Source organism: Peromyscus leucopus, chromosome 19, assembly GCF_004664715.2.
Source record: "Peromyscus leucopus breed LL Stock chromosome 19, UCI_PerLeu_2.1, whole genome shotgun sequence".
In the NCBI taxonomy this organism is placed as follows: Eukaryota; Metazoa; Chordata; class Mammalia; order Rodentia; family Cricetidae; genus Peromyscus; species Peromyscus leucopus.
The window spans coordinates 27,830,094-27,850,261 of NC_051079.1; the positions used below are offsets into that span (position 1 = coordinate 27,830,094).

Below are 20,168 nucleotides of genomic sequence, written 5' to 3' on the forward strand. Positions count from 1 at the left end.
TTAAATAAAATATTCTTTGATTGAGCATATTGGCAGGAACCTGTAATGCCAGCACTTGGTAGGCCAAGGAAGGAGGATTATGAGTTCAAGGCCAGCCTGGGCGACATAGAGAGATCCTGTCTCAAAAAAACAAGGCTTGTGGGTATAGTCTTAATGGCAGAGTGTAAGGCCTTGCATGGTTTGATCCCCAGCACCACCCACCACAAAAAAGAAGAAATTCTCTGACCTGCTCCTGGTTTTCTTGGATTTGAATTTAAAAGAACATTATTGGAAGTCCTTTTAAAAAGTAGTTAATTTGGAAAGTCATTGTGGCATCCATGGAGCTGCCACCATTTTCCCTGTTCTTGGAGCTTTTCAGTTGAGTACGTACATCCACAAGGGAAGACATTAGAAGGGCAGCAGTGTGGGATGCTGCTGCCATCTAGTGGATGGTGATGATATTTTAAAAAGTAGTGTGTTCTTCAATGGCTATGAAGTTTGCACCCAAATTAATATTTGTTTCTTCAACTAATATTCACTGGACACTTCTATAGATGTCTGTTCAGGATATGGGTGTTTTGTGGGAGTGAAACGAAGGATCTTCTCTTGTGGAACTTAAAGTTCTGGAGAATATTTCTTTCAAGAAACACAAAATAATTGCTTGGTAGGTCAAGCTAGAGGGTGTGCATGTGTGCGCGTACATGCACATGTGTATTTGTGTGTGTGTGTGTGTGTGTGTATCCATAGACCAGTGTTTGGCATAGTGTTCAGTAGCTTACCATTTTTCTTTGGTATCTTGCTATTTGGTTTCTTTTAAACATTCACCACCATATATTTTCTCCTTGCTTAGCTTATTCCTTAGGTGATAACTTGGTTTTCTGTTCAATTGTCTTGTTTGCAGGCAGACAGCCAAGTGGACCTGGTCCGGCAGCATTTCTATGAAGTGTCCCTGGAGTATGTCTTCAAGGTGCAGGAAGTCCAAGAGAGAAAGATGTTTGAGTTTGTGGAGCCTGTGAGTAGCTGTTTACCTTCACCTGAACTACCCAGCACAGGATAGTGGTACTGCTGCCCCAGACACAGGAGAATGTGGAGCTGCCCCAGCCCAGCAGGAAGAGCCCTGCCACTTTGGTTCCCTGGCCTCTTGCCTGCATGGGAGCTGTTTTAGACAGCTCAGTGATGGAGATGGTACAGCCAGCATCAGCTCCTGCCTCTGGCCGCCTGCTGTTACACTATTTGATCTGCAGGGGGCAAGTGCCCCATTCCCCAGGGCACGGCTCCTGCGTTGCCTGGAAATGGTCACCGGCTAGTAGTTGTGCTTTGTTGTACTCTTCTGTTCATCCACACGGGAGTAATTCTAGGAAGCAGTGGAAGGTGCGCTGTAGTGTTCTCACTCTGTGCTTGGCTTCAGAGCCCCTTCTGCCCCAGTCAAGTTCTATGGGAGGCTTTTACATAAGGTAGATTTGTCACAGGCAAAGCAGTACAGAGATTCTGCTGAGGGGACTGTGGTGATGGAATTCAGACTTGGCCAGTGTCCCACTGGGCATGAAAGAGTGTCATGTGGGGAAAAGTCTGACCTGATGGTTGTATGATCCTTGTTAGGATTCCGTTCAGCTGTGGTGCTGCTCCGCCTACTGTGGCACCTGAGCATGGGCTCCACATTAGGAAGACTATGGAGACATGAAGGTTAGGGAAAGAGATAGAGAAGGGAGAGGGGAGGGGTTGAGAGGGGAGAGAAGAATGGATTTTGTCAAAATGTGTTCATGTATGAAGAGTTTGAAAAAATATTTTGTAACTAGAGTTTTCCTGCCTGGCCCACAGTCAGGACCAATCTCTCTCACCCGCCAGTCCTACAGCCGCTCAGACCCAACCAAGTAAACACAGAGACTTATATTGCTTACAAACTGTATGGCCGTGGTAGGCTTCTTGTTAACTGTTTTTATATCTTAAATTAACCCATTTCTATAAATCTATACCTTGCCACGTGACTTGTGGCTTACCGGCATCTTCACATGTGGCTTGTCATGGTGGCGGATGGCAGTGTCTTTCACTCAGCCTTCCACTTCCCAGAATTCTTCTCCTCCTTGTCCTGCCTATACTTCCTCCTGCCTGACTACTGGCCAATCAGTGTTTTATTTACTAACTAATCAGAGCAACACATTTGCCATACAGAACATCCCACAGCACTTCCCATAAGAAAGACCTTTCTAAATTTAAAAAACAGTGCTCTTAAGCAGAAAATTCTTGCTTTTGGTGGGTATTATCCCAACTGGCCCATCTGACTTTTGAGTTTGATCTTTCAGTGGGCATACTTAACAAACAAGGTCTCACATCCATTTGTTTAGGTGACTGACGAGCACAAACCCTCAGACAGTAGATGGTTACTTCTCATGTTCTTGTCAGGTCAGGCTGCACAGGCAGCCTTGGCTTGCCTCATTCTGCTGGGTTCTTCTTCTTCTCCTCCCTCTTGCCCTTCCTCCTCCACTTCTTCATTCCCTCATTCCAGCTCTGCTGCTTACTAGATGAGACCTTGCACAAGGTTGCATCTAAGTGTTTCTTCATTGGAAAATAGGGATAAAACCAACCCATACCCTTGCAGATGTTTTGAGAATTGAATCACACGATGAAGGTAAAGAAGTGAGAGCATGGACTTACTTCATTTTGTACAATGTAGTTTCAACAGCACTGTGCAGAAGACTCCCCTGGGGGCTCCCTAACATACAGATTACAGACCCTCCCCTTAAATGTTAGGATTGGGATAGAACAGGACAATCGGAATTTCTACTGCTTGGAGAGCTGGGATGGTATCTGATTGGTTACAGGCAGAAAGGAAGCTACAAGAATCCACTGAATGAGGTTTCTGGGTACACAGGTGTTGGTCGCTAAGCATGTAGGTTCCCTGGAAGGCTAACCTACATACATTATCAACCATGTTAACTTGTTTCTTACAAAATAACTCTAAGTGCCAGTATATGTATGTGATTGGCCTCTAGAAAACTAAACACGGGAGGTGGAGATGTAGCTCAGTTGATAAAATGATTGCCTAGAATACACAAGGCCCTGGGTTTGATCCCTAGCACTGCAGAGGCCAGATGTGATGGCACACACCTGTAATTCTAGCACTTTGGAGGTAGAGGCTAGAGGATCAGAAGTTCACAGTCATACTACTCAGTTGTATAGTGAGGTCCAAGGAAGGAAGAAAGTTGGACTTCTGAGATCTAAACCATTTGTCCTCCCTCCCTCCCTCCCTCCTTCCCTCCTTCCCTCCTTCCCTCCCTCCTTCCCTCCTTCCTTCCCTCCTTCCTTCCCTCCTTCCCTCCTTCCTCCTTCCCTCCCTCCCTCCTCCCTCCTCCCTCCCTCCCTCCCTCCCTCCCTCCCTCCCTCCCTCTCACCCATCTGGTATGTGTGCCTGAAGTCTTTATCTTCTTGTTGAGACATCTCATGTTCTAGAGATGTGGGTTGTAGATGCTGACACCTTGACTTCATGAGGCTGAAACCATGTTCCATCTGTGCTCTGAGTGATGCCTACTCCCCGACCTCTCATGAGAATAGAAAGGGACGGAGCAGAGGGAGGTCAGGCTACTATTTTAGTATAGTGTTGGTTTTATATGACCTTCTGAAGTTGTTAGGGACAGAGTACAGGTCCTAGTAGCTGTAACCTGTAGGTTTGCCGATCCATCCTCAGTATACCAATTATGACAAAGGTAATTGTGAAGAGGAGATTTCTTCAGTGTGGCCACACTGGGAAAAGGAACACATAAGGAGTTCTAGTGAGCCTGCCTCCCGACGGCCAGGGGCACACGTGACTCTTCCTAGAATATGCTCATTCCTGCCATTGTGGTCACACTGGTACAAAGTTCTGTGATAGGTTGGGCTGGGCGTGTGGTTTATCCTGTTGGTAGCACCCTCCTCTGGTGCTGATCACTCCTGCCAGAAGTGGTGCAAAGTACAGGGGGAAATCCCTTCCCAGGCCTCAGTAGAGCTGCCTCTCTGCAAAGTGGAGTGGGTGAAAAGGAGTACAGATGTGTTCTTGGAAGCCTGAAAAGCTAACTGCAGCAGCACAAAGGGAAACAGGCGCACTTCTGACCAGTGGGTGGTGGTGGGGTCTGGAGGTCACCGTGGACCACTCAGCAAACAGCTGTGACCTCACAGAGCACAGCTTCTTCCCAGCCTTGCTCTTCCTTTGGCTGTAGCCCCTTCTTCATGTCAAAACTCTGAATGCAGGCCATCTGGGGACGACTTGGGAGGGGGCCGGGAGGTTCACGTGTCAGTTTTGTGAAGAAATACACAGGAACGTTGTTGGTGGGGCATAGGCAGTTGTTGAGGACACGGAGGCATTCTGTGAGAAACTGTGGTGAGCAGGTGTTCTCACCACTTGGTGTGGCATAGACTAGACCATGAGTACACTCACCTGTTAGCCTTAGGGGATTGAAACAAGAGTCAAGGGACCTAGCATAACTGAAGCCAGGGAGGTGTGTGGTTGCTTCATAAAGGGGCTTTTAATATTTACTGCGGGGAAGTTGAAGGAAGCCCAGAAATGCCCCTTGGTGGAAATCTATTCTGGGTGACTTTCTATGATTTGACTTTGATGGCTAGAGTACAGGCCCAGAGCTCACTAGCTTCCTCAGTGCCTTCTGAGTCCATGTGACAACCTGGTGTTTTTAATGTTCAGCAGCTAAGGCATAGCTTCAGCCTGGAGTTCTGAAGAGGTGATGTTCCTAGGCAATGGCACCAAGGAGAACAGGTTTCAGATCCTGGCTGACACTCATCACCAAGTAGGGGACAAGTTACTTAGCCTCCAGAGGTGCCTCCTTATTATTTAAGTGGGTCCTATTAACAAGTAAGTCCTAGGTGGTGTGAGCATTCAGTGATTACAGGACGTGGGAGGACACAGCATTCCGCCCACAGAGATGCTCAATGTGAGTTAGTTGTCCTCATTACTACCTGTTTGCTTCCCAGACAGCATTGAAAACTCAGATCCTGTTACTTTTTCTCTTCTTGGCTGGCTTGTGTGACCTCTGCCTTTCTTCCCTCTCTACAGCTACTGGCCTTCCTGCAAGGACTCTTCACTTTCTATCACCATGGTTATGAGCTGGCCAAGGATTTTGGTGACTTTAAGACACAGTTGACCATCAGCATACAAAATGTGAGTGGGGGCAGGGACCAGAGAGGGAAACAGGAGAGGGTGTGTTTGCTCCTGAGTTCTCCTTGTACATTGGAATGAGGTGGGTTCCTGGCTGGGTTCAGAGGACAGCGGGGATCTGATGTTTCTAGAATGTCTAGGCATCATTTCTGTTCCCGGAAGTGTTGCTGCTGGTTTTGTGTGTTTTTCACAGCAGTGTCAGAATTTCCTTTGGCAGTGGAGATCCCAGCTTAGCCCAGCCCAGCCTCGCTGCTATCTGTGCAAGCAGCTGCCTGGCCACCCGAGGCCTTGCATGAGTGTCCAGGGGTGGGAACGCAAATGGTGTGCTCTTGCTAGGCCTTCGCAAGACTGACAGGACCTCTAAGTCAGTACCATCCAAATGCAGCTGTGTCTGTGACTTAAACCTGGGACCTTTGGGTGTGCAGAGTTGTTTAGGGGATTTGGGACATAAGTCATAGGGAAAGTTCTTCTCTCACTTTGGGATTGGCTACAGGTCCCAAGGTACTCCTGTGTAGGAACTAGATCCGGGTATTTCTGCATCACTTGTCCTGCATGGGCTTCAGAAGTGTGGATCTTACATGGTGGTTCTTTGTTGACTTGGAGAACCAAGAAGTCAAGTCATGTCAGAAATGGTTTCACTAAGCATGGTTATATTATATATATATTAATATATATATATATATATATAATATAATATATATATATATATATACATTCTGAGGATGAAACACAAATCATCATACATGCTAGGCAAGCTGGATCTCAGTCCCAGGGTTCTTCTGAAGGCAGGCTTTGAAATAGAGATTTACGGGCAGTAAGTAACTCAGTGCCTCTGAGAGGCTGAGCACGGAGGGTGGTGGGCCATTGGACTACAATGCAGATGCAGCTGGAGGCTTTAGGCTGTGCTGCGGGGGTTCTGAGTGAGCCTGAGTAGAAGCCCAGGGTTTCAGACTGCTCTGGGTGAGGGGATGACCTAGAAAGCCAGTAACACCCCTTTTAGGAGAGTGCCACCTATGAGCCATCAGCAAGCTGCATTTCTTGCAACTGGAATGGTGAGGCCCATAATCCTAAAGGTGTGCAAGTAGTTATGCTATTCTGGAATGCTTATTTAAACACCCTCTCCTGGTCCAAGAGTTGCCACTCACTCTTAAGGAGTTAGGCTGGGTGTTCACATGTTTCCTAGGTGATGGTGATGGTTGCTAGAGTTTAAGCCATTTCTGGTAGGGGACTGTAAGGCAAAGATGTACTTTTTTACAAGTGGATATTTGCACATTTCCTAGACCATTGAATGCTCATATTTGTCTTTAGATTTAAGGTGTCTGTCTAGGCTGATCTTCTGAGATTTCATTTTTTTTTTTTTTTCTGCATTTGATCATTTGTGCAAAATTCCTTTCATTCCAGACAAGAAACCGCTTTGAAGGAACCAGGTCTGAAGTGGAATCGCTGATGAAGAAGATGAAGGAAAATCCCCTTGAGCACAAGACCATCAGCCCCTACACCATGGAAGGGTACCTCTATGTGCAGGAGAAACGTAAGTGCGCCGACGGCAGGGTGGGACGCACTCACAGCCTTGGGCAGGTATTGCTTCTGAGGTGCGTGCACACTGTCTTTCCACTTCCAAGTGATATGTTGTTTCCTTTGCGCTGCATTTCCCCAGGGCTCCGTGGTAGGTAGTTCCTTTCTTCCTGGTGTTGCTCTCTTTTTGAAGCTGTGTCTTACTGTGCTTGTGCAGTCCAGCCCAAACACATGGGCACTGGAAACATGTTACACGTCACACCTTCTTGAGTGCCTTAGTTTTGGGGGATTCTACTTTCAATTGAGAGTAATCATGGCTCAGGCCCTTTTTCTTTTCTTCTCCTCTCTTCTCATCCCAATACTTGGATTTTATGGAAAGTAAAAACAGAGATGAGAGTCAGGGAGAAGGCCTATCTCCTTGCAATACATTCAAGGGATAAATGCCAGGGGCTGCCGCTTGAACACGGTTTGTAGGGAGGACTCAGTTTATACCTTAGGCCTCAGGGAAGGGTATGCATCCAGGGTAGCACCACCAGGTGCCAGGAATAAGACACTGAAAGCTTTTTCCTGTCATGGTTATTCTACTAGCAGGCACCCCCCTCCCCCTTAACAGGATCTTGCTAAGTAGTCCAGGCTGCTCTCGAACTTATGATCATCCTGACTTTTCCTTCTGAGTTCTAGAGTCCCACACCTGTGTGTCACCATGCATACCTTTTCCCTCCATGCTTTCTTAGCAGGTGCAATGGCTCCTAATTGCCTCTGCTGGTTTTGTGTTCTTCTCTGTGGTTCTCTTGGGCAGGGACTTTACTCCTAAAAGCTCCAAGTGGAGCAGGATAGAAACACTTTGTTTTAGTGATTATATACCTAGTGCTAATGCTCACACATAATTGCTTCGGTTTAAAATTGTTCCCTTCTGACACTAGGGACTGAAGTGGGGTTGGAAGTACTGTTTATGGTAAGGGCTTTATATTCAGTATTCTTTGAGGACTGAGCTTGAGGGGATAAGTCATAGGAAGCGGAAGTCATTCATTTCTGTGCTTCATTTCCTGAGTCTGGAGTGATGCCCTCCTTGCTATATGGGCAGACTCTCTCACCTCATCTCACTGCCCATGGTTGGTGGTAACTTAGAAAAACAAACTCTCAGGAAGGCAAGGATGGAGGTCACTGTGCCCCTGTAATACAAAGGCTGGTGTTCTTCGCCTGTGTGTGTGTGGAATCATTATTGCTCTCTCATGCTCATATTACATCACACAGTTCTAGTCAAACGTTTCACACGCTCTTGTCACTGATATGTTACTTTTTTGGTTTTCTAGCACACCACTTCAAGCATTTCATTAGGATACAGTATAGTTTTGGAACTTACTGTTTTTTGATAATTTCAAGCTCACAGGGAAGTTGCAAGAATGGTATAAAGAAAACATGAACTTACCGAGATCCACAATTTTTCAAAGCTTCACTCGTATCATTCCTCCTTTTTTTCTGTGTATGGCTGTGGATATGTGCACTACTCTCCTGAACACTCAGTTTTTCCTGAGCCATTCTGCTCTAATGCTGCGTCATGGTGCCAGTTGGTCCCCTGATGGTCTTCATTTCCACCATCCAATCGAGACATAGTGTTGTCCCTTCACTCTATGGCCACTGTTTTCTCTTTGTAACTAACTAGTGTTCTGTGGGAGTCACCTTACAATTATGTAAATAGCTTTCTCTTTGCCATGTTTCTCTCCACAGGGCTATGACCTATTGATCCTTGCCTAGACTGATCTGTGCTGTGATGGAGATTTCCCACTTTTACCAGTGTTGCTGAATTTATTACTTCTTTTCACTCACCCTTCTTGTCTATCAATCTGCCCACTTGTCAGACGGTCTGTCCATCCCTATCTTTCTATTGTCAATAAACCCTTAAGATTCACGTTTCACTCACAGGCTATAATCTATTACTTTATATACCTTGACATCCACATTGTCAAGACAGAGCACTTCTGGAATCTCTGAGTTGTGTAGTCACTGGAACTTCTCCCAAGTTCTGAGAATATTTGGTATTTTTAAAATTATCTTTAATGACTAATGTATTGCTGTGTGTATATGTGCATGTGCCTGTGTGTGTGTGTGTATGTGTGTGTGTGTGTGTGTGTGTGTGTGTGAGAGAGAGAGAGAGAGAGAGAGAAAAGAGAGAGAATGTGAGTGTGTGTGTGTGTGTGTGAGAGAGAGAGAGAGAGAGAGAGAGAGAGAGAAAGAGAGAGAAAAGAGAGAGAATGTGAGTGTGTGTGTGTGTGTGTGTGTGTGTGTGTGTGTGTGTGGTTATATATGTGTATCTGTACATACGATGACCAGAGACTGACTCAGGTGTTGTTCATTAGGTGACATTCACCTTGATTTTTTTTTCCGGAATAGATTTCTCATTGGTCTGAAGGTCACCGAGTAGGCTGGGCAGACTAGCCAACAAGCCCCAAGGATCTGTCTCTACCTCCCCAACTGTATACAAATAAACCTGACTTTAAAAAAGTAATTAATTAGCTAATTATTTTTGTGTGGGTTTTGAGGACCCTTGTAGCGCTTTATTAACCAAGCTGCCTCTGTAGTCCCTGTGTTTCTTTTCCAGGTTAGTAAATGATATCCCACACTTACATTTGGCAATCCTGCCAAACCATTAGTAATTACTAAATGGCTGCTGACTCTCTTTACATGGCGTTGTTGATTTTGAACATTTCTATTGTGTGATCTCTGTAAACATCTAAAATTAATATTGATTGAAGTCCTTGCAGGCTGATAATGCCTTTTTCCTTTGATAGCACTTTGTTGTTGAAAAGAAAGTGATTGGCCAGGCACCGGGTACAGTCAGAGACTTTGGTGGGCCTTGGTACTGTGATGTTGCCCTCTTTCCTGGGGGAGAATTTTGAGACAGACTCCTTAGATTGCATTTAGGCATTTAGTCACTTCCAGTCTGCATCTCTGGTGTCTCTGAGGTTTCCATGTCTGCTTTTCAGATCTTTTTGAGTTCCGCTGAAGTAAAAATTAGGGGTTTGGAAGTAGGTCAGAAGCCCTGAGGTTAGTCACTGGGCAGCTGTGTGGGAGGCACAATGTCATGGCCCAGATGGAAATGGCGACTGCCCTGTGTTCTTAGAAGAGCCCTCCTGTGTTCTTGCCTCAGTTACCTCAGTCAGGGGAGAAAATGGAAACTTTAAGTGGAGATTGATGATGGGAACCGACGTTTCCCCTGTGTTTGAAGATGCACTGGATGTAGCATTAGTGGGAGGTAGAGATCCTGTATATCTGGGTGGGGAAAGCATTGATTTTGTTTTGCTTTCAGCCCGTGGGTCAGAATTTCTGTCTGTTTCAGTCTAGCTGTATAGGGAGAATATTATCCCTTAAAGAATGTCAGGGTGGAGGAGATCATTATGCCTGAGTACCTGAGCATTGTGACCCATCTCTGTGTTATGGTAGTTAATGATTTGCAGCGCACCGTGGATGTGTATAGATGGTTAATGGGCAACATTCCCTTTGCAGGTCACTTTGGAACTTCTTGGGTGAAGCACTACTGTACATACCAACGGGATTCCAAACAAATCACCATGGTTCCATTTGACCAAAAGTCAGGAGGAAAGGGGGTGAGTTCACTGTGACAATTTCTTGCTTGACTAACAGGTAATGATCATAATACATGTCTAAGAGTCCAATGTTTTACTGTAAGACTGTCTAATTCTGCAGTAATTGCAGGAGGCTCATTTCCCTGAAAATGGTTAGAATAATCATTGTTAGCATTATTTTATTTATTTGTTTGTTTGTTTTTCGAGACAGGGTTTCTCTGTGAAACATTCCTGGCTATCCTAGAACTCACTCAGTAGACCAGGATGACCTCAAACTCACAGAGATCTGCCTGCCTCTGCCTCTTGAGTGGATTGCTAGCATTATAAACTGTAACGAAGAGTCTTATTTTACATGTATACACTATTAAATGTGTCAAATACCAGTGGGTTACTAGAAAGTCGTGGTTAATTGACATCTTCCTATGAAACTGATTTGTGCCTCTCCTGCTTGATCCCTGGAGCTGCCAGTGGGCAGTTTAGATGAATTAAGTTATTAATTTCTGTTTAACAAGTTACCTCTAAACCTTGCAACTTTTAAAGCCATACCAGCTATCTTAATATTCTGCATAGTCTTTGTGAATCAGGGATTTGGAGAACATTTGATGGGTAGGAGTTTGAGGCTCAGTTCAGTCCAATAGTAGCTACAATAGAAGCAGTGTGGATCTGAGGCAACTCAAGGCTAACTGGACATAGTTCTCTTCCTCCGTTGCCCTCTGTCTCCTGGTCTTGGGCCCTATGGGATGGAAGATACGCTGTGGCTATCTTTTAGAAGAGACTACCAGGTTAGGGAAGGCTCCCTAGCACTGCTATTGGGATTCTCCTTGCCTTCTCCAGGGTTCTGCCTCTTGCCTGCCTCCGTCTGGACAGTTGTCTCTGCCTGGTACCTTTGGCAGTCAGATGTCTCCCCTACAGAGATGATCTGTGTCTCCCTTGGGCTGCCTTCCTACCTTCTCTACCCTCAGCACTTTGCACTTCATCATATCCTAGGATGGAATTTTCTTTTTTTAAGTTGATTGCTTGGAAAATTTTGGCCACCTTGGATTTAAGATTTTACTTTAATTAAAACTGAGAAAGAATTTCCAGTTACCAACTTTGAATATTGCCTGTCTAATTTTTTGCAACTATTTCCTTGCGAGTATATGTAACTGTTTTACTAAGAATATAGTTTTCCTCTTCTGTCAGTCCCTCTCTGTAAGACAGAGTCTCACTTCGGAGCCCAGGCTGGCTTGGAACTCACGGGCAGTCAGGCTGGCCTCCACCCCTGGTGGTTCTTTTACCTCTGCCTCCATTCCAAGCCTGTATGTTTTTAAGCTTCTTGAATATCTGGAATAGATTTTGAGTAATTCCTCTGCTTCTATTGCTGGTTTAAATATTTTTTTTTTCAGTTGTGTCTGATATCTTGGTAGGTTAGTACTTAGCTAGCCCTCCATGCTGGCCTTCTATGGACATTTTTGTGTACCATGTTGAGTTAAGGTGTGGAGGGCATTCAGGTGTACAATGGGGAGTGCATAGAAGCTAGCCACGCCTGGACCATGCCAGACAGTGCCGGACAGTGCCAGACAGTGCCGTGCTCGGCTCTGCTCTCCAGTTGCCAGCCTTTCTTCCTGGAGCTCTCTTACTTCAGTGACAATAAAGTCTTTTGTCAGCATCTCTGTCCCTTCCAGGTATCCAAGCAGTCAGAAAGCACTTCTCATTTTTTTTTTTTTTCTTTTGGCAGAGGTGGTATTGACTTACAAATAATCTCAGGAAAACACACACACACACACACACACACACACACACACACACACACACACACACACGTTAACAGAGTTAGAAAAGAATATTACAAATTATCCCTAAGTTACTAGGTGTCCCCTGGCTTTCACAGAAATAAGCCCACTTTGTTTGGAATGGGTCATAGTCCTTTTCTACCTATCGCCCCTCCCAGAAACCAGCTGACTGCATTATTTCCCTTGACAGGCTTTGCTTCAGGACTTCTTCCATATTTCCAAGTCTTTAATGAGCTCAGTTGTATTTCTCAGTTCCTTTCTTATTGCCCTCGTTAGTAAAGGGTGGAGAACCATACAGTGGTTGGTGTTTGGGTTTCCAAGACTTCTGTGGGATCCCATAGAGTACGTCAGTGGGTTGTTGAGCTCCTGCATGTTGGGCAGAGTCTGAGAAGGGCCTCCTTAGGAACATACTACTCTAACAAGTTGATCATAACTGGTTATATTTATGCTCCACTTTGCAGTGGTCCGAACTCTTTGATTATCCTGTGTTGTGTCATTTGATCTGGTTTTCCTCCTTTGCACCAAGGGAGAAATTGGGGATCAGAGCCATCAATTTACTTCTAAGTTTATATACCTGAGTTCCAGAGTGAGTATACTAACCTCTCCATCTGGAGTTAGAACCTCTTGCTTCTGAAGTCAACTCTTTCCATGATGCCACCGTTCCCCAAGTTTTCTAATGAAGGAAACAGGAGTTACAACTGTGTAGGGGTCTGGAGGCGATGTCCACACAGTTTGGACAGAGAAGTCATGTGATGTGTTGGTACTGTTGTTTGTACCTAATGTAGTGAGTATGGTGTCCTTCCACACCCGACATGACTCTTCTGCAGTCTTCATTGCCCGTTAGGTTCTGACTATACCTACTTCTCCTCTGTTCCTCCTGGGCTCCCTGGGCCCTGACTACAGGGTCCTTTCATCTACTGACAAAAGCCACTTGAAGAAGGAAGGGTTTGTTTTAGCTTGTAGTTCTAGGAGATCCAGCCCACCATGGCAGGGAATGCATGGGACAGAAGCAGGAGGTGCCAGGTCTACTGTACCCATAGTGAAGAAGCAGGTAGCCACAAATGCTGGTGCTCAGCTTTCTTCTTTTATTTTCTACAGAGGCCCCAGCCCATGGAATGGTACCATCTATATTTAGGGTGGGTCACCCCATCTTAGTGAATCAAGTAAACCCTCAAGGGCATGCTCAGAGGATTGTTCTCTAGGTGATTCTGCCAAGTGGGCAATCTTAACCATCATAGCAGAGCTACAATTTTTTTCAGGTGATGAAATCTCCTGCTTTTTAACACTGTAAGGAGTTCAGCAGAGAGTCTTTACAGTTTTTTCCTTGCATCCTCAGAAAAAAATCTCGTGGTCCTCCTTTTAATTTTTTTAATTTTAAAGACAAGGTCTTACTCTGTAACCCTCGCTGATCTAAAACTTGACAAGAATAGGTTGGCCTGGAACTCACAAGGTCAGCCTGCCTCAGCTTCCTGAGTGCTGACATCAAAGGTGTGCGCCACTATGCCCAGCTCTTCCTCCTTTGTGCTAATGTCTGATGGTCCCTTATAGATGTCCCTCACAGTTTTTTCATGGTACTTCATCTACACTTTCATTGTAGAAGCTGGCCCATAGCTATTAAATCTGAACTATAGTTGGACATCAACAAGGTCAGATTTCTTGTTTGGGTGAGTACGCTTATCAAAGGACTGAGTTAGACTCATTTGGTTGAAAGATGTTAATTGGCTTTATTTTCAGTTGTAGAATCAGGCATCGCTATTACGTACAACAGAACAAATGACGTGGTAAGGCAAGCAGTAGAAATTAGCCTTAAGTCAGAGGAAGGCTGAAGAATTCAGAACCAGCACAAAATAATTGGTCATTTCAAAGTGATTTCCCCTGGTCTGGGAGTATAGGTCAGTAAAGAACTCTTGCCTAGCATGTGGCAAGCTGTAGGTTTCATCTCCAACATTGCAAACAATGATAACATGAACTTACTATTATTTTGTAAAGAGAGGACAGGAGAGCAAACAGTGGAAAAAAAGTAGTTGGTTAACATCAGGCTAGCCCCCCCCCCCCCCCGTGTGTGTGTGTGTGTGTGTGTGTGTGTGTGTGTAATAATTGAGGCAGAGAAAACTTCAGTTTTCCTTGCCAGGTGAAGTAAATCTGTTTGAGAAATTGGATTCTCTCCCATTTCTTTTTCCTCCTCCTCCTCCTCCTCCTCCTCTTCCTCCTCCTTCTTTCTTCTTCTTAATGATCTTCTTCTTCTCCTTCTCCTCCTTCTTCTTAATGATTTTCTTCTTCTCTTCTCCTCCTCCTCCTTTCCCCCTCTTCCTCCATGATTTATTTAACTTTATTTTATGTGCATTGGTGTGAAGGTGTCAGATCCCCTGGAACTGGAGTTACAGACAGTTGTGAGCTGCCATGTGGGTGATGGAAATTGAATCCAGGTCCTCTGGAAGAGCAGCTAGTGCTCTTAACCATCGAGCCATCTCTCCAGCCCCTTCTGGTTTCTTGGGCTATCAGATTTAAAAAAAGCTTGGTTTTGTAATGGAGAATATTTGCATGCGTGACTCCATGTTGAGTAGTCTGTTTTTTTTTTTTTCCCAGACCCAATATAGGTCCCTAATCTTAAACTGTGTCCCCCTGTGAAGCTAGTTATCAAATCTAGGATCACCCATATTCTAGGCAAACACGTTATTATAGAGCCGGATCCCCAGCCCTTTTGTTCTGAGATAGGTTGTCTACTAACCTTGAACTCATATAGCCCAGGCTGCTCTCAAGTTTATGACATTCCTATTTCGGCCTCCCAGGTAGCTGGGATTACTAGGCAACTTCTTTCAGTTTTTATTTAACATACTTACACATCGTACAGGGTGAATAAAGATCAATTCTCAATCTGCAAAACTAATCTTTGCTATTCAGTAAGTGGGCAAAGATGTAGGGTGTGGGAACATAGATGGTCTCTTCCTGGGGCTATGTTGTGTGCTTTTCTGACTTTAGTGGGTGGTTACATCCACCTTTTGAAGTCACATTCCATCTTATGTCAACAGAGCAGGCAAGTTTGATCATTTTCCCCTTTTAGAAAAAAGGAGAAGAAACAGAAACAGTAATGGATTCCTCAGTGACAGAAAGAAGCTGAGGATAGTTTTTTCTGAGTTTCTAGGCAGTCAGTACTGTGACATGACTGTCCCATTCCACTCACACACCCAGCAGTAAAAAGAAACAACTCTTGATATGTGCTATATGGATGAACCACAGAATACTCGAGCCTAGTGGAAGAACCAGATACTTACTCTGTGTCTGCATTTGCATAAGGTTATAGAAGATGCAAACCAGCCCATAACAGCAGAGAGAAGATCCAGTGGTTGCTTGGAGATGAACTAGGAGGCAGGTGGATCACCAAGGGTCGTGAGAATATTTGGCAGGAATTTTTCTCAGATTCATTTTTAGCTTCATGGATGTCTACAGATGTGACAGTTATAAATTGTATACATTAAACACATGCAATTTATCCTATGCTATATATCAATAAAACTGTTATATGTTGAACGCTGCTTCTATCCAGGACCTGGGTGGGTTCAGAAGATATAAGAATAGTAAGCAAAGACCCCCAGTCTGTGTCCTTAGGGTGCTCACAGTCTTGTAAACTTCCCATAAGATGTGATGGGAAGACATTATTTTATTCCTCATCTTCCTTAGCAGACAGTTTTTGCTATGGTTGGTACGATGGGGATGGAGAGGTACATGGTGCCATGTGAGCATAACTTAGGAGGGGTCTTTGACCGTTTCAGAAAGGTGTTCTTGAAGAAGTGATGACTAACCCAAGATCACAGATACTCACTTAGGAGGAGGCTGTTGATTTCAAGTCTTGTCACCTCTGTAAATTAAACCTGATTAAAACAGTAGTAGCCGACGCTCCTGTGGAGAGGCAGCCGTGCTCTACCTGTGCTAACTAAGTAGTAGGGTGCAGATCCTAGCTGGAGGAGATTCTTGCTTGAGAAGCTCTGTGGTTGGCCTTCCTCTCAGTAGGCTGTGAACACACAGATTTGAGAAGCTGAAGTGAGATCCTGTGTGTGTGCCATGTTTGTCCTAGAGGGGAGCAGAGCCGCCTTCTGGCCTGACCTTGACGGCCTGTGTCTTCTCACCAGGGAGAAGACGAGTCCATCACCCTCAAATCCTGCACGAGGCGGAAGACAGACTCCATCGAGAAGAGATTCTGCTTTGATGTGGAAGCCGTAGACAGGTGAGAGGAACAAATTGTGGCTATATTGGATTTCTTTCCTCTCCCTTCAGGCACAGCGTCTCTACCCCTGTGCCCCATCCCATTCTTCTGTGTCCAGTGTGCACCGGATGCTAGGTCATTGCGGAAGGTCAGTTCAGCCTCCCATTGTTTAGTTCAGGACTGAATCACTAGGTTTGTTTGCTTTTACTTTAATGCTAGTGCTTCCATGCTCAGGAATGTGTGCTATGTCTCTAGGAGGTAGGGTAGATATTTAAAGAAAGCAGTCTGTTCAACCTGATTGTAACTGCTGCTGCTTGGTGGGTTTTTTCTTAAAAAATTACTGCAATGATTAAATAAGAATTGGGGTGGAAGATCTTTCACTCAAATAATTTTTAAGGCTTGTAATTACTTTATGTGCACACTCAGAAAAGACAAGTCACTTGTTTAATCAGCCATAAATGGATGGATGAATGGATAGATAGATAGATGGCTAGAAACAAAGAAAGAAAAATAGATAAGTAGATGGATAGAAAGAAAGATAGATAGATGATAGATAGATAGATAGATAGATAGATAGATAGATAGATAGATAGATAGCTTATGCTGTTTTCCTCTAGATCTATACTGTTTCTCATTCAGGTACATCATCCCATGGTACTTGGCTTATTTAACAGGATTCCAGTTCTTTAAGGCACTTTCCTTGGCAGTGGGTTCTTTCAGAGAAATCCTCATACAGAGCTTACCTGAGTTGCCTGTTTCAAGTCAGCAGTGCTAGCACCAGGGCCCTTAAACCTCACTGCAATACCCAGGCAATCTCTTTCTTATTTTTTAAAAAACCACAGCATTTCACTAGGGTCCATGATGCTTTCTGGAGCTAAAGTGTTTTCCATGTCTTCAGAAGACTTCTTGGGAAGTTGTAGAGAGTTACTTTAGGGACAGTTACAGCTCTCTCTGGTGCCTCTATCTCACTTCAACTCTTTTTTTTTTTTTTTTTTTTTTTTTTTTTTTTCGAGACGATTTTCTATGTATTTGCGCTTTCTGGAGCTCACTTGGTAGCCCAGGCTGCCTCGAACTCACAGAGATCTGCCTGGCTCTGCCTCCCAAGTGCTGGGATTAAAGGCGTGCGCCACCACCGCCCGGCTCACTTCAACTCTTGATAACACTTATTTGAACCTTCCCACCTTTATCATGTTCATAAAAACCTTTGCAAGCCAGGCATGGGAATGCCCACCTATAATACCATCTCTTCAGAAGATGATGCAGGAGGATCATCTAAGCACAGGAATTCAAGACTCTATCCCCAAAACAGAAAAGGGGGGGGTCTTTGTGGGCTAAAAGTGTAAGCCAAGAGTAAATGTTTCATACCTAGCATACTGAGTAGACCTGGGGGTCCATTTCTCCTCAGAACCTATCTGATTCCTCAGTGACTTGAGGCAGATGGGTTGGCAGGAATCCAAAGTGAGACTGCTGAGTCTCCACTGAGCAGCAGGGTGGATTGGGAGGAGTACGAAGCCTTTCCTTTCAGTGTTCCTGAGACCTCATGGATTAGGCTACATTTCAGCATTGCCTTTTTGCCCCTCCTGTTGGACTTCAGTGGCTTGTAGATTGCTCACATACATACAGAGTGAGATTTGGGTGTCTGTGAAGGGGGGTAAAGAAACTGTCCACATGACCACCTCCGTTATTAAGGAAGATTTTTATTGTAGATATGAAAGAGAGAGAGAGAGAATGAGGCATCTGAAGATAGAAAAGAAAAAGAATAGATGAACATGGTCGAGATACATAGCATAGGAATAGAAAATAGTGGCTATAGTGAGGTAACAAGACAGAATAGGGTATAGAGAGAGCAAGAAAATAACAAGAGATAGAGATAGATAGATAGATAGATAGATAGATAGATAGATAGATAGATAGATAGTGAGGTAACAAGATAGAATAGGGTATAGAGAGAGCAAGAAAATAAAAAGATAGAGATAGATAGATAGATAGATAGATAGATAGATAGATAGATAGACAGACAGAAAGAGAAAGAGTAAGACCCCTGAGAATAGTGGGTTATAAGGAGAGTGAAAAGCCTGGTAGGGGTAGGGACTTGAAAATGTATAACTGGTACTTGTGATACTAAGGGAGCCTGAGGGCTGGTATGAGCTTTGATATGCAACCACAGGTAGCCATATGTCCCTTCTGCAAGAGGTGAGGGGAAATGATGCCTTTTGGCAGATGGGAACTGGTTTCACAAGTTCCCGAGGAGGAATGCTGTTTTTTATCTAAGCACCAGAAATCCTCCTATGGTCCAGGTTGAGCTCTGTTCTGGATGTTTGGACAGCCTGAGACCTGGCATTGTAAGGAGTAAAAGGTAGTTAGTTCCGTGTGCCGAGTGGCAGCTGCCTGGTGAACTCTGCTGTGAGTCCCTTCTCTTGAGGACTCCCACCCTGTCCTTTTCACCAGTGCCCATCTGCAGGGAGGGGCTGTTGCTCGATTCTGGTTCTCTTGACTATGCCTCTCTCAGATTCCTCTGCCTCACTTGCTGTGCCACAGAGCAGAGGTCAAAGGGCAAGTTGGCACCTAGGAAATGGGTACAAAAAGAGGAAACAACAGAGGAGCTAAAATGTCCCCCGAGTATGTTGTGGGTAGATTGGATCAACTACTACAAAAAAAGTTGTGTAGTCGTTGTTAATGTGGTAATCTATCAGGATCAAGTGTGACTTGATATTGTTGAGACTATGAAAACATGGTGTGAAATATACCAACTTTGTAATATGTGGTGTTAGGTCTGTGTAGGGAAGGTCGGGTTAAAATGAGGTTGCTAGGGTGGGCCTTGTGTTGGTAATGGTTAAACTGTCAGTTTGACACATTCAAGAATACTCTGGGAGGAAGCTTCAGTGAGGGATGGTCTAGATTGGGTTGGCCTCTGGACATGTCTGTGGGGCACTGTCTTGGTGATGTTAATCGATGTGGGAAGACCCAGCCTAAAAATAGATTTGGGTCCTTGACTGTATAATAAAACAAAATGTGAGCTGAGCATAAGCATGCATGTGTTCAGTACTCTTTGCTTCTTCACTCTGGATACAATGTGATGAATTTGTCTGTAGCTGCTGTAGCTGTCTGTGACGTCCCCACAAAGATGGAATGTAACCTGGAGTTAGGAGCTCAAATAAATTGTGTCTCCCCTAAGTTGCATTTGTTCAGGGCTTTTTATCACAATAACAGGAAAAGAAATGAAGATGGGGTCTGGTTCACCATAGGTGGCATCCTAGTCGGTGGGGTGCTACAGATCGAGAAGCCGACATACATGCATGCAGGGAAAGGCCCCATGAACATGAAGACAGAGAGCAGGATGATGGTCTTCAAGTCAGGAAACACCCACTCTGCTAGCAATCCGCCGGAGAGAGGAGGCATGGAGTGGGTTCAGTGGACTTGAGAAGAAATCAACTTGGCCAACACCCTGCCTTCCTATTTTGTGGTATTTTGTTATAGTGGTGCCATGGAACTGGCGTAGTATTGAACAGGGAGGGCTTGTCAGCAAGGTAGAAGCCCATCCCACCAAGGCCTTTTAAATGGTAGCCCAGTATCCCCCCCTGAACCCCACTTCACAAAGTAGACCATTTGCATCAATCACCTTACTTTTTCTACTTCCTCCTTTTTCTCTTTCTCGGTGTTAGGGTTGCTGCTGTGAAGAGACACTATGACCACAGCAAGTCTTATAAAGGAAAATATTTAACTGGGGCTAGCTTACAGTTCAGAGGTTTAGTCCATTATTGTCATGGTGGCATGCAGGCAGACATGGTGCTGGAGAAGGAGCTGAAACTCCTACATACTGACCTGCAGGCAAGAGGAAGTGGTCTTAGTGTCACACTGAGCAAAGCTTGAGCGAAGGAGCCCTCAAAGCCCACCCCCACAGTGACACACTTCCTCCAACAAGGCCACACCTTTTCCAACAAAGGAACATCTAATAACGCCACCCCCTATGAGCTTAT

General features: G+C 44.7%; 1 protein-coding gene across 3 annotated transcripts in view; it reads left to right on the forward strand.

Annotated features, from left to right (window-relative positions):
- Arhgap26 (Rho GTPase activating protein 26) overlaps positions 1–20,168 on the forward strand; it is a 400,407-nt gene that overhangs the window by 116,413 nt on the left and 263,826 nt on the right. For all 3 annotated transcript variants that reach the window (XM_037197112.1, XM_037197113.1, XM_037197114.1), the window contains exons 6-10: positions 881–991; positions 5,018–5,122; positions 6,521–6,650; positions 10,139–10,239; positions 16,118–16,212. In XM_037197112.1, coding sequence (XP_037053007.1) covers positions 881–991; positions 5,018–5,122; positions 6,521–6,650; positions 10,139–10,239; positions 16,118–16,212 — 542 coding nt within the window. The remainder of the gene's footprint in view (positions 1–880; positions 992–5,017; positions 5,123–6,520; positions 6,651–10,138; positions 10,240–16,117; positions 16,213–20,168) is intronic.